Source organism: Cydia strobilella, chromosome 15, assembly GCF_947568885.1.
Source record: "Cydia strobilella chromosome 15, ilCydStro3.1, whole genome shotgun sequence".
In the NCBI taxonomy this organism is placed as follows: domain Eukaryota; kingdom Metazoa; phylum Arthropoda; class Insecta; order Lepidoptera; family Tortricidae; genus Cydia; species Cydia strobilella.
In genome coordinates, this window is record NC_086055.1 from 4,781,634 (window position 1) to 4,796,730 (window position 15,097).

At 37.6% G+C, this 15,097-nt stretch overlaps 1 protein-coding gene and 1 long non-coding RNA gene across 2 annotated transcripts in view; both read left to right on the top strand.

Annotated features, from left to right (window-relative positions):
* LOC134747864 (visual system homeobox 2-like) overlaps positions 1-15,097 on the top strand; it is a 126,160-nt gene that overhangs the window by 40,000 nt on the left and 71,063 nt on the right. The window contains exons 2-3 of the mRNA XM_063682536.1: positions 576-626; positions 12,843-12,863. Of these exons, the coding sequence (XP_063538606.1) occupies positions 576-626; positions 12,843-12,863 (72 nt within the window). The remainder of the gene's footprint in view (positions 1-575; positions 627-12,842; positions 12,864-15,097) is intronic.
* Positions 8,622-8,910, top strand: LOC134748019 (uncharacterized). Its single transcript, XR_010128377.1, has 2 exons — positions 8,622-8,704; positions 8,845-8,910. It is a non-coding gene; the product is annotated as an uncharacterized LOC134748019 (long non-coding RNA).

A 15,097-nucleotide genomic window follows, 5' to 3' on the forward strand; every position in this document is an offset into this window, starting at 1 on the left:
GCTCGTAGGTACCTGAGTTTTTCAGGACTAGTACCTAACCTACTTTGCACCGACTTAGTAGGACAAAGTGAGGGTGACATTATAAATAGCATATCTCCTTTTTGACATTAGTGATGGCATTGCCACACTTTGACTTGCAAATGACATGCAGAGTTAGCTCGGTCTGAATCTGTCTACTAGCTGCTTTTTTACGAATTAAAATTATCAGGAATTCGCACTTACCTACATATGTGAAGGAATTCAATATCATATGCGAAGTGCAGGTCATATATGGCTAGAGTACAAAGTGATGGTAAGACAAAGCAATACATTAGAAATATATGAAAATTATTATCCAGATTATTTCAATTTAAAATTAACTTTTTGTAACAGAATATTATTATACTTACGCCAAAATAAAACACTCCTTAGAAACCTCATTAAATTAAGACAGTACAAATGCTCCCTAATCTAAAATAAGCTATAAAATTAAGGAAATTTAAAACGCACCGCCGCGGCGCCGGCGTCCCAGGAATGTGTCCGTATAATTACAGTTTAATTGCATAATGAATTAACTGTTTGTTGGTTTGTTGCAGGCTTCCCGCAGATCAAGTCGCCCTACAGCCCTTCGCAGCCGCATCTCTCAGGTTGGTTACTTAATTCATAGTTCGATTATTTAAGTAAGACATTGTTATCCGGTTTACGGCGAACGCTGCTTACAGCTACATTATTATTTTATCATTTACTCGTATTTATTAATTAACTTATATGTAAGTTATAGCCGAGCCCGAAAACTCAAATCGGGGACATGGCAGACCCCGCCGGCGATGGCGGGATGAACTAGACTCCTTTTTGAAGGAGTGGCCAGACACATCACTAGACAGAGATCTGTGGAGAAATTGGGGGAGGCCTTTGCCCAGCAGTGGGACACGTAAGGCTCCAAATAATAGTAATAATAATAGTAAGTTATAGCACTTTAAACTTTCGCGTTTTGAACACATATTTAACTATACGAACGGGTCTACCGCGATTTAATTTCATTGTTTTTACCTTAAATTCCGACGTTTCAGCTAAATTGCACCAGCTGTGGTCATAGAACTCGGACGGAGCTAGAACGTCAGTCTTTCCGTGACCACAGCTGGTGCAACTTAGCTGAAACGTCGAAATTTAAGGTAAAACAATGAAATTAAATCACGGTAGACCCGTTCGTATAATTAAATATATGTAAGTTAATAGGTTCATATACATTGAACTTAATTTAACAACCAAGACTATACGAAACGGATAAACTGTATAAACATAGTAAATTATTGTATTACTACTATACTATACACAACTAATAATACTAATATTATGACTTTATGACGGTATAGTCGTGGGTGTGGAGATCTACTCCAAATACCGATTTGCAGTGGCTGGGAGTCTCGGTTCCTTCTGTGAGAATATATCTGTCTGGGGGTCGAATAGAAGAATATTATTTATGTAATTCAGTGCTACATACAGTGAGTTAATGACTAAAATCTCACGACATTATGCAAAAGACACCTTCCTTATACTGTGATTATAGCCTCCTAAGTCCTAACGTATTTGTGTCCAATCAGCATCAAAGGTAGCGGATCAGGCTACGTATCAAAAGTATGTAACATTCTTTAATACTCGTAGCTTAACAAAAAGATATATGCCTCTAAGTACGTCCATTAGACTGTAGCAAATAACTGAATGCCAGCTGTAGTGATTTTATCTCTATTGGAAATGTAATCCAGGGTGGCAGATACTCCTGGTGCGTTATTTCATCCGCTACTATTGATTTCAAATCGTATATGTCAATTAGGCTCAAAGGAGTCCAGTAAGAAGGTAAATTACTTAAATTAGTAATAGGGCTTCAGAATTTTTCAAATACGACACTTAAGGGTGATAACGATAAACGAGTTCATCTAAATGTATATACTACCGCTACCGATTAGTCTACCAATCTAGTTGCAGTTTCGTGACTCTATTTTGTCAGATCAACCGAAAGCGATCCGCCAATCGGCTGTGTCTACCTTCTCAGCCCAGCCGAGGCCCTAAGTTGATTAAGCAATTTCTTAGCCCAGCGACCTAGGTATAAAGGCGGCCGCACTGATAGCGTAACACAATACATCCAGTGATTTAGGAAAGTGGCTGAGAGGGCACCCACTCCCCTCTCCCACCCCGCACCCCGCGCTCCTGCACCCCACTCCCTTTGTCTCCGTAATGAATCCGCCAAACACCAACCGTCACCGCGCAGTCGCCCGAACTAACCAATATCATAGATCACAACAGTCGTGTTAATAGCTTATCAGAATCCCCACCCTCGATCAACGGGTTTAGAGTTCGGTTTCAATTGGCCGGACTTGAAAGTTAGGCTGTTTTTAATGCAGGCGAATCAGGAATTTGCTTAGGACGTGAGGTTTTAGAAAATATCCTGTTAAATGCAAATTAGAGAGGTCGAGATAAAGATATAACGGGGGCGCTCGCAAATTGCTTAATAAATAAGTGTAATTCTTTCGCTCGCGATTGTAGTTCCAATATGACAGTTCTATTCCTTTTTTCGATGACGTGTGCATACCTGACGTCCCAGCCCGGCGGCCATTTTGCCATTTGTAAAAATCGCTTTCGCCGCCATTTCTGCGTGGAATTTCATATTTCGAACGCCGCGGGGAGCTGGTTTTGAATTCGCATTGTTTCTAAAACAATGCCGTTGGCCGTTTGCAAGCCATTGTTTAGACGTCGCCATTTTTAATTTGAAAATTGGGGCCCACGTTATGTACGGAGTAAAAAGGCATGTGTTGTGTAAACAGGTCGGGGCGGCGTTGCCTGAAAGTCAGCCATGTTCTTTGGCTCATTGTTTATCGCTATGACGTTACTGCAAGGGAATCCCCGTAGGGTCGGTAAGGGTCACGAGTTTCAATTGTTTATTGAAAAGCCATTTTGAATTCGCCGGAATGAAAACAATGCTATCGATTCCTTGCTTGCGTATTGCACTTTGCGTTTGACCTTGCATGCTATGAGATTATAGTATTACCTATTGGTGTTACCTTCCAAAGCTAAAAACTAGAAAGAGCATGGAGAGAGTAAAACTATGCACAAAACAATTTACAAAAAATTTCCACCTTAAGTAGGTCGTTATCATAACCCTAATTAAAAGAGTAATTAGCAAAGACAGAAGAATCTTACAGAGAAACAAGATAAATAAAGCTCAAGAAAAAAAAATCAATTTCAATTCTGAAAAAAAAAAGTATTTATGAAGCCTAGAACTTTACCTACCTGAAAACAGTCAACTGTTTGAGCCTTGATTAACTGCAAACTTCATTATTACTTTAAGAGGTAACACGTTTTTGCTCCATTTTTTCTTTTTCCGTTCTCATCTTACCTAATCCAGGCGGCGACAAGCAATCAAACAAAACTAGTTAATACGATATTAAGTGGTCGGAACCACAAGCTCTCCCTTACCGACACATTATCAAGGAAATGTTTTTTTTTCTACTAAGACAAGTAGCAACTGTGAGTGCGGCGCCAAAAACAAACATCTCTCATCACTCACTTTAAGTCTTAGTGGCTTGTAAGAGAGTCATTAGTTACTCAGCACGACGATATATTCTTAGTTTGCCAGGCGTGAAAAAGGCAAATATTTTCTTTTAGCCTCTGTAAGTCTTATGAACATAGTGTTAAAGTTGAATTCTGCTTAATCTAATGTTACACAAGATGGTGCCGCAGGGTGTCGGGTGTCACAGAGGCGACAGTGTAAGCGTCGACAGCTTGTAATAACAAGCAATATGTTAGTGTTTGTGGTCGCCACACTGATTTAGTGTATCATGTGACTGCTTGAAGAAAGTCGGCGACAATCTTTAAAGTCAATATTTGGATACCTCGGAGCAACTTATGAGGTGCACCTGTATGTTAGTATCAACTAGTAGAGATAGAAAGTTTATTCATTGATTTAGATGTTTGATTCATAAAAGAGAACATTGAGCAATTTTCTGTTTATGTTAATTAAATTAACAAGGTCGATGTGAAACGTATAATTGATAATTGATCAACAAATTCATCCTGCACGCATACCTATAACATTTTAACAAACTCATATTACAGTTTTATGGAATAAAGACAATATAATTATATGTAACAGTACCCATAAGACAGATATATATATAGAATACTCTTTATTGGCACACCTCAGTAAAAAGATACAAAAGAAAAGAAAAGAAAAGAAACAATTGATTAAATTAAATGTAGAGGCAGACAACAGGCGGTCTTATCGCTAAAGAGCGATCTCTTCCAGACAACCTTTTGGTAGCGGAAACAGAGTAATTAATCGAAAAAGTAAGTGTTGCAAAAACGTTATGAAGCCTAAATTTTGGTACACACACAATAACAGTGAATAAACATACACATATAAGAAATACAAATAAGATTTGTTATTTAAAGCCAGAATATTTGTACATAGTAATACGACATGGGAAAAAATGCACATAGCGACATTTGCATTTCATCAGCAGAAAAACAAACTACTAAAAAGTCTTCATTTTTCTTCATAAATGTAAAAAAAACGGGCTAAATGGTCTTAAGTAACTAAAATGTCTTACCTATACATACTTAGTACCCCTGGAGTGCCGTATGCGTTGTGATACAAGCTTGTGATCCAATCATGTTCCTGGTGTCGATTATTGATTTAGCAGAGCTCAAATAATCTTTAATGAATCTTACACCCAAATAAACTTAATTGGCAAAACAATTATATTAGCACTTATAGCAGTAAAGTATCTCAAGTACGATACATCACCGAGTTACCAAATATAATAGCACTCGACAGATTGATTTGGCAACAAGTGTAGTGCAAACTGCGCTAATTGCGAGCTCCGGTTACCGGGTTCGATTCCCGTTCATTAACCGAACTCAATCAAAATATTCGTTACATTATATTTACTTGGGGTGATGTTATAAGACTGTTTAATTGATGAGAAATCTAGGAAACATGTCACATAATTTATTACGATTCAAAAATTCTATGCTTGATCTCCCATAGGTACCATACCGTTTGAGATTAAGGAAAGATGGGGTAGTTCGTTTTGCTCGAGGCACATAAAGGTAAAAATAAAATTAGAGGTATAATTAAATCAAAGTAAAAATACCTAGAAGAATTTTTTTTTTACATAGGATGTCGTTAATTAGTGTACAGGGCCCAAATATTTAGTTACATTAAGCTCAATTGCATAAATAAAATAAAAATTATCATAAGTAAAAGTATAGCCAGAAATCTTTCAATAAATATTTAACCATTAAAAATGCAAACTGTCGATCATAGTTTGAGGGACTTTCATAAAATACGAGTTTATTCAATATATTAATTGTAACTGCTAATAGCGTGTAAAAGTAAGTAAATATCGTGTCTACCGTGGAATCAGAACACGCGGCCGTCAACACAGTTGACCATTTTTTACCTTATAGCAGAGAGATAAGGTCCAATTTCGGATACTGATGCTCTCGAATGTCATGCGATATGGTGCGGTAATTGTGCATCGTTGACGATATAATTTGGATGGGAAACATACCGGTTGTCTAGAAATAATCTCAGTAATAATATAGGTACTTAAAGAAATTGAAAGTTAAAGGTTCTAATTCATCAACAAGTTATAATTGTAATATTTATCGCTATTTACAAGATATTTGTCGTCATGGTCTCTGGCAACCTCACATTGTGTTTTGGAATTTTTATTACATGGGGATTTAGTACACAATTGGTACTAAATTTGTACTTACTTGAAAAAAAATGTACCTAGTTTAGGGAGTACAACTCTTTAGTTTGGGGTCTCTAGCAACCCCTCTTGAATTCCAGCATAAGTATTTACTTTTTTAGCAAGCTAAAGGCTGGAAAAAATAGGACTCATGATTTTATTATCTAATAAGTAGACTTTGTTTAGTAATGCCTGGTAGTTGCCAGGAAACTAAAAAAAAAATCTTAAAATACAAAAATAGGTATTACCTTTAAAAACTTCAGAATATTTAATGCGAACTATTTTATCTAGAAACATACTTTAAAAAGTTTGGGGTGCTTAACAGAGCCAAACAGTACTTCACATCGGGTCACCGACTTTTGTTATATAAAGCGCAGGTTCGACCCCATATGGAGTACTGTTCTCATCTCTGGTCTGGCGCTCCACAATACCAGCTCCTTCCCCTTGACTCCATCCAACGGCGGGCAGTTCGTATTGTCGGCAATCCCGAACTTACTGACGGCTTAGAACCTCTTAGTCTTCGGAGAGATGTTGGCTCTCTTTGCTTGTTCTACCGTCTGTACAATGGGGAATGTTCCGCAGAACTTTTTGATCTGGTGCCATCGTCTCGTTTCTATCACCGCCAAAGGAGCAAAGCTCATCCTCACTTCTTAGATACATGGCACACCAAGAATAAGCGGGCATCTCGCTCGTTTCTTCCCAGAACGTGCAGAATGTGGAATGAGTTGCCTCCTAAAGTATTTCCTTTGTGCTACGACATGGGATTCTTCAAGAAGCGGGTATTTAGGGTTCTCAAGGGTCGGCAATGCTTAAGTGGCTCCTGTGATGTTGCTTATGTCCATGGGCGACGATGACTGCTTCCCATCAGGCGGCTCGTCTGCTCGTTTGCTATCACATAAAAAAAAGTTTATAACAGGTTTCCTTAAGTCTTCGGTTACCGCGATAGTTACTCATGAAATAAAACTATGAAAACGGATTATATCGCGTATATTGAATTTACAATACATCCCGACTGGTGACTCGGGTCACCCGTTGACCACGAACGCTGTAAAGAGTTCGAAACGTCGGGATGTATTATAAATCCATCCGTTTTCATAGTTTTATTTCAGGTTTCCTTAAGTACAACACGTATATCGATACGTTACCAAATTTTACCTGTTACCACTTACCATTACCCACCACAGAGGCGGAATACATAGTTAAATACAGCTCCAACATTTGCTCCAACACAATTCGCTAACCTAATAAAACTTTCCCCGGAGATTCCCAATCTAGCTCATGCCGCACAAAGCCTCCCCCCTCCGAATTAAGCACCTTCAAACCAATTTACCCCCTTCCCCCACAAAGGAAAACGGGCCTTAAGTGTTGGTAATATGGGAGGGAGGTATTAGCAATTATAATGGGTCGGTAAGTGCCGGCTCATTACTGGCCCGGCCGTCAATGGTCCGATTATCAGCAAAAATGTACGACATTCTTAAGGAGACGTGTGCTCGATTAGTCCTGGACGTTACGCATTTTAACGCCTTTTTTCGACATGAGATTTAAGTATTAAAGATTGAAAATGTACGCCAAAACAGCATTAAAATGATTACAACTACCTATGCAAGCATGCTTACTTGGTGTGTTTGATAACATTATTTCGATTTAATTCATAATATTTACTTACAGTATATCACTTAATAACATGTTACGCTACAATGAAAACAATTATGACATCTTATTTCACTCATATAATGTAGCTATGGAATGATTTATGGGACACACAATATTAGGGCCATTAGGGGAACCATCAAATCACTTAGGCCATCGAGATTTTTCATTGAACGTGGTCGAGTGAATTGCTGGCCTAAAGCGAATTTGGCTAAGATTCAGGAAGTCCACGAGGCCTGAACCGCCCTTCATTAGACCTAATCTACGTGGCCAGACGGGCAGCGTTCCGATTGGTACACTGTATACGATCGCTATTAAGTGGCCCGCCCTACCCCCCTCTCCCTCAGAGGAATGTTTCTAAACCATTATATTTTCACGCTCTGTTGCCGCTGCGTTTTCGTAATATTAAGTTTTAGTATAGGGAGCTCTTTATAGTTGTAATAGCGAATTATAGAGGATACTGACTCGTTGAATATTTTAGAGTACTGACTCGACGGTTTTTTTAGACTTTTTCATAAATAGTTAACTAGCGCGATGACGATTGATTCCCAGAGATGGAAATCACATCTCATCGAATCTCAATGAAAATAATGACATTTCAACATTTATGTCGCGCCAGCTTGTATAAATTTACAATTTAGGCCGAGTTGTCATTTGTACTCGTTTTTTTCGTCAAATTTCGATAAAATGTTGTTGAATAGAAGAATTTCGTTCCCTATTCTGTACAATATCAGCGCAATTTTACCGTATAGGTAATAGCTAGGTATCCTATAAAATCTTCCTCTGAGTTACGAATAGGATGGAATGGAACTTCATGTTTATTCAGCCCGGAATGAGGAGCTCTTCAATAGTCTTCAAACTTAACTTATTCTATCAAATTCTGAAAACAAAATGAAAACTGGCCCATTTATGATTTCTAATGCATTTAGCTCGTAGTCGTTGGTCGCCAGAATTAGGATGCAGGAAAGATATAATATCAAAATGAGATCAAATTAAACATCGTTCATCGTTGTTGTGCAGCATGCCCTTCTTAAACAATTGATGTACCAAACTAAGGTACTAAGTTTGCAATGAGACTTATGCGAAAAACCGGATGATACCTGTCATTAATTATAAATACTTCTAATGATTGCACAACAATATTGGTATGCTTTTTATCATGAATAATTACAAAAAAAAGGTACAATTGATAGTACTTCAATTCCATTCATATTAGGAATACCGCTTAAGATGCGTTTGGCAGTGTATAGAGGCCCTTAGTGTAATCAAACGTGTCAATTTGTTCGCTTTTTAAATTATTCCTCTCGAGCGGCCGCGGGTGTGTATCCTATCGCCGCTATACTTACTCAACCTCGTATCTGCAACACTCATTTGATGACAAAAACACCCGTATTCTGAATGAAAGAAAAGCGACATTTCCATCAAATGATTGTTGCAGATTTATGAGGTTGAGTAAGTATAGCGACGCTATTAGGTGTCTAATAACTGTGAACTGCCTTCATGTCTTAGCTACAAACAATGGAATGTACTTACAAGAATATTCAAGTATCTCCTTCTTATTCTGTATAACTTGAATATTTTCTGCCTTATTGGTTCCTACTGCAATTAGATATGAAACATTTTATAACTAAATTGACCGAGCAAGCGAAAAATTTGTTTTCGAAAGTATTGGTTTAGTGTAGGTACAGGTACTATTGTTTCATCAATAGGAAATATTCGTTTGATAACCTCGAATATTTACTTCATTGCAGCCCCAACATTTTGTACTAAAATTAATAATATTAAATTATCATTAATCAATATCATATAATACGTAGTATTAAGTTACATGACCATTACCAAGCAATTACAATAATAATCCAATCATCAAATAGGATATCACGCAACTAAGTATTCCGTCATTACTCACCCCTCACACAACAATATCGTTTTCAAAAAATAGCAAAAACACCCCCCTAACGAGCCCCGAGGGGCTACTCGCCCCAAAAATGATTTTCATTTTCCGCCCTCCAGCCCCCCTTTCCGGCCCCTTGCAGCCCTTTGGCTGGCTAAATAATTGGTAATGTGGATTGTACAGACACCGTCATAAACATCTATACACTTTTTACCTAACCTCTTCGAAATAAGGTGAAAATCTGTATGCATATTTTGATACCCTGTAAGGCTGTACTCGAATTTTCGCTTATGAAAATTAGGGTTTAGACGTAATTTGTGGAAGTAATATGATTCTGCCGTGTTCCGGAATTAGATTAAATTGCCGCCATAATTTACGCTTTGTACCTAAATTTAATTAGATTTATGTTGAATACATTTGAGGCTAACCGAATTTCGTGTTGGGAAAACGTCCAGTTCTGCTCTGGAGGGTAACTTTGCCCTTTATATAATTATGAGCGAATGCCAATTATACTATTTCGTGATATACAGTGTGTAAATCCAATACGGGCGAATATTTAAACGGTGGTTAACATAGGGCCTAAGAAGTACCTATATTGAGATATTTTTTTCTTAGAAATACAATAAAAAAATAACCATACAAAATAATTCGGCTCGCAATGTAAAGCAACACACAAGTTAAGAGATATGAACTTTTTAAAGTAACTGTCAACGCTTGTTGACAGTTACCATAAAAAGCTCGTATCTCGTAATGTCATGTCATGCTATGTCTCGGAATGTCTGCTGCAGTAATACATTGCTGCTCGGTAAATTTTCAAAAATTAACGACGGGATCATAATTAAAAACACTTCCTAATTACAAAATTGAAATACAAATTTTGTATTAATTTTTTATTTTTAAATTAAATTAAAATATTACTAAAATATCAACTAACTTAATCATCTGAATAATAAAAGAATAAAAACTAAGAAATAAATAAAATATGATTAATAAAATAATTAGAAGGCATTTAATAAACAATTAAGTAGGTAGTCTTATTTAGCTCTTAATAATATTTACTGACTATAGAAACGATATTTCGGCTTCCATATTTCTATTTTATAAAGTGTAAACAAGAAGCACTGTAGGCGTTTTTTAATCGATGCAGGATAAATTCGTAATGTTTTGTCTTATGATACGACTCTTATCAAAGTCCGATGTCAGAAAGTGACGTAGTAGGTATGTAGGTGTAATTAGTTATGCATTATGCTGTATCAAATATCATGCCATATCATACGCGATTTAGTGCGACCACTAAACGCTTCCGTAGGACTAAAAGTGCATGCCGATCATAAAATAATACTTGAAAAATAATGTTGATGAACAAAAAAAATTGGACGGTTGCACAACTTGAAGGCTGTTACAATACAAAAGTGTCAAACTATTGTACGCAAACGTGAACAAATATGACAGTTACAATAACAAGCTTTTAGCATTAAACAATATAATAATTATGTACGTACATACAGTTGTACGTCATTGCGTGCGCGGCAAACAGACGGACAGACAGACTAATTGCGTATTGTCCACTAATGAACACTATTGGGTATAACTTCGGATAAGATAGTAATTAAGACATTCAGGGTGCTATTACGAAAACTTATATTTACACAATGTATTAAATACAGTAACCATTTACTTGATACTATTGGAGAATGTAATTGGAGAATGTAATTGGAGAATGTAGTCTATGTTTTTGATATATAGTTGAATCTTGGACAATATCTATATTGTTTTATTACCACACCTGTCTATACCAGTGTACAAGAAACTGTTTTTTGATATGACATGGATCTTATGAAAGCATAAGAATGGCCTTTGGTCTAAAAGTTATCCAACAGGCATTTTGGATTATAGTGAACCAATGCTTTAGAATTATGACTTACTAAAATATTTATGACATTGAGCGACAGAAAACAGAGCTTAATTATTTAAATAACAAAAGTATTTAGGGCTTAAACCGTCGGCCCTCTATTCGCAAATCATTTTGTAATCGACTTCGAGCTTACTCCAATTAACTGGACTTCAAAACCCATACCAACTATGAGCAATCTTAGGTGGCTTTATACTGGTTCAGTGGCAATGTTTTAGTGAATAAGGTTCGCTGATTCAGCGGAGATGATCCGTGCCTTTGTGTCTCTTTTGCTCCATTTTCCTCGCACCTGCGCGAAACGCGATACTCGAGAGCAACCTGAATGAAATCATCCTTGTTGTGCCCGTGAATGCCCGTTTTGTCAATAGGTGAAATAAAGCGTTAGGCTTGTTTTGGGTCACGGTGTGAAGTTCGGGTTTCGTCTGCCAGTGAGTGGGCGAAAGTCGCACGACGGATAAACGGATTTAGTGGAAATTATAAACGACTAAGACAAAAACTAATTATTTTTACTTAGATTTCAGAGTAAAATTTGAACAATTATTATGTCATAGAAACATAAAAGCAGTAAGATGTGACCCCTAAGCATTTTTAAATTTTGAGGAAGATTATACAATGCAATGAACTTCATTTCTACATTTTCTACGTCCTACGTGCATGCAGTTTTCTTCATTTGCACTGTACCCCTAGTGTAAATTTCATTCGATAGCGTGACGTGACGTACCTACGCGTTTGCGTTAAGTCTCATTTTGTATGGGATTTTAAACAGCGTGCCAAGCGGGACGTTTTGGAGACTCGAAATCCCATACAAAATGAGACTTAACGCAAACGCGTACGTCACGTCACGCTATCGAATGAAATTTACACTAGTACTAGTACTGCATAGTTGTAAGATTTTGGTGATTATGCTTTGATTAGTTCCAACTTGGAATAATAATTAATGCTATCACTAAAACTTATATATCAATTTATGAGTATCTACGGTGAAATACGGTCTATGAAATATATTTGTACTACTAATAAATAAAAACAAAATTTGAAATGTGTATACCTACATCTAAAGCAGTTAACAGTGCACATAAGAAACAACTCGTTACTCACTAAAACTGACCGTTTTGGGACAAAAATGTAGACAGTGTCAATAAATTTGTATACCTGTCTGCCACCAAAGTAATTCTCAAAAATTATTATTAAGCAATAGTTTGTAGTAAAACTGTTTTACATAGGTTTTTTTTAGTCAGTCATAAGACTACGAAAAAAATATTTTTCTTTACCATGGTAAGCTCATGGTTTCAGAGGCAACATCTTAAAACCAAAAATTCAGATGACCTTCAGGTAAGCAACTTTTACTATGGGACCAACCACGAAATCGCGAAAAATAAAATTATCCCCCAAAGAAAATGGACCAGCCAAAATGTATGAAACAACCAAAAAATTGGTCCCATAGTAAAAGTTGCTCAGTAATCCCAAAACCTCCCAACGGGAATGCACTTATTTTTTAGCCACCGTGTATTTATTTTGAGATACACAAATGGATGAATAGTCAAAGTCAAAACTGAAAGCTCAATGATGCATAAGTATTATTTGAAGTGATTCTTGTGATTTATTTTTTGTTTTCAGAAAACTAAATGTATTATTTTTGTTTCATGTAATGTAGCGGTTCGGCAATTTTATTCAGGTAATTAACACCAGGTTTTTTTATTAAGTATTTTCAAGGGAGTTGCAATTTTTGCGTTTGTCAATCATTCTTAAATAATTAATATTAAATTATATTTTTATATTTATTTGAATAATTATTGTCAGAGACGTAAATAATTTACGTAATTAGCTAGCTCATTCTACATGTTCCCTTTTCTATTTAAATTATGTTGTATCTCGTATCTTCGTTTTAACCTATACCTACGTATTGTAGATAAAAATTATATTAATATTCATTAAAAAAAATAGTTTTAATTAGTATTTAATAATAAAAATAAACGTATACCAGAAGAGATGCGCGAATCGAATGGGACATTCCAGAAAGCGTTGAGGTGCAGGTATGTGACGCTATTTTTTAAAACTTATAGGTGCGTAGCCAACTTGCCAATCGCTTACGCACCGTAGCGAACCAAACGCAACAGTCTCTGTCTCACATATATGGAAGAGTGATAGAGAGAGATGACTACGCTACGCTACGGAGCGTTAACGATTGGCACGTTGGCTAGGCACCCTGATAAAGCTTAGAAGCCGGCAGAGAGAGAGCATCTCTATCCAGTTTCGGTGTGGGGCCGAGACAATTTAGTGCGATTCAAACCCACCAAGACACAAGTTTGCGCGTTTACCGCTAAGAAAACCCCATTTACTGTGGTCCCTCAGTTCGAAGGCACAGCCCTTACCATGTCGGGGAGTATTGGGATCCTCGGTGTCGACATCTCCAGTGACGTCCAATTCCGTAGCCACCTGGAAGGGAAGGCTGCACTGGCATCCAAAAAACTCGGTGTGCTCAATAAAGCGAGGCGATACTTTACTCCGGGGCAAAGACTGCTGCTATATAAATCGCAAGTCAGACCCCATATGGAGTACTGCTGTCACCTTTGGGCAGGAGCACCTGGATGCCAGCTTGGACCCTTCGACTCGGGCGCGCTGTACGAATTGTCGACGATCCCAAACTCACAAGCGGTATTGAACCTTTAAGTCTAAGGAGAGACTTTGCCTCCTTGTGTGTTTGACATGATGCCAACGGCCGCTTTCTATCACCGCACCGCTCGCCTTCGGCAGGGCGTTCATCCTCATACCCTAGCACCTAAATGGTCGCGTACTGTGCGGTTTAAGAGAAATTTCCTCCCCCGTACGCTTCGGCTGTGGAATGAGCTCCCTGCCGAGGTTTTCCCGAGGGGCTGGGGTTCTTCTAAAAAGGAGTGTACAGGTTTTTAAAGGGTCGGCAACGCGCATGTAATATCTCTGGTGTTGCAGGCGTCCATAGGCTACGGTGACTGCTTACCATCAGGCGGGCCGTATGCTTGTTTGCCACCGTCGTGGTATAAAAATTTTTTTGGATTAATCATAATATATTTATTGTGACTATAGGTATACAAAAAAGGTGTTACATTTCACAAAGGTATTGGTGCATGTTGGGGTTTTTTGGTGAATTATATCGTTTGATACCTTGAGATTCATATAAGTAATGATGAGATTTCTGTAGGTAATTAAGGTAACTGCCATACGCGTCACGGCCCCGAAAAAAACCGGCCAAGTGCGGTTCCGTGACATTACGCGAAAAACGGCAAAAAAACACGTTTGTTGTATGGGAGCCATACTTAAATATTTATTTTATTCTGTTTTTAGTATTTGTTGTTAGCGGCATCAGAAATACATCATCTTTGAAAATTTCAACTGTCTAGCCATCACTTTTCATGAGATACAGCCTGGTGACAGACGGACAGACAGACAGCCGAGTCTTAGTAATAGGGTCCCGTTTTTACCCTTGGGGTACGGAACCCTAATACCTGCCCAGACCTTTTTGTGGAATGCCCCGAATGAGCCGCAGATTGGCTATTTTTTTATGAATTAAATTTAACTCAGAATAAAGTGTAGGTAAGAGAAAATTAACGTCTATAAAGAAGTAAAGTACCTAAAAAGAAAGCAAAAGAGAAGCGAACCTCAGTTTTGAACACATGGCGCACAAATTCGTTAATCAATTTATTTCTGGTCTTTTAAACCCAAAAATAAGCATTTATATTAGAATGTAATAAGCATAAATAAAATAGATGCAAACCTCAGTCTGGTGACAGTGCCTAATGCCTACGCGTGGCGCGCAAATCGAATCAGGCGCAGATTGGCTCGGCAATTGGCAATTCCTTCCTTCCTCTAATTGCGGAGCGGCGCGGCGCCGCCGATCCGCTTAATGCGCTTAGGGTTATGCATAGCTTTACA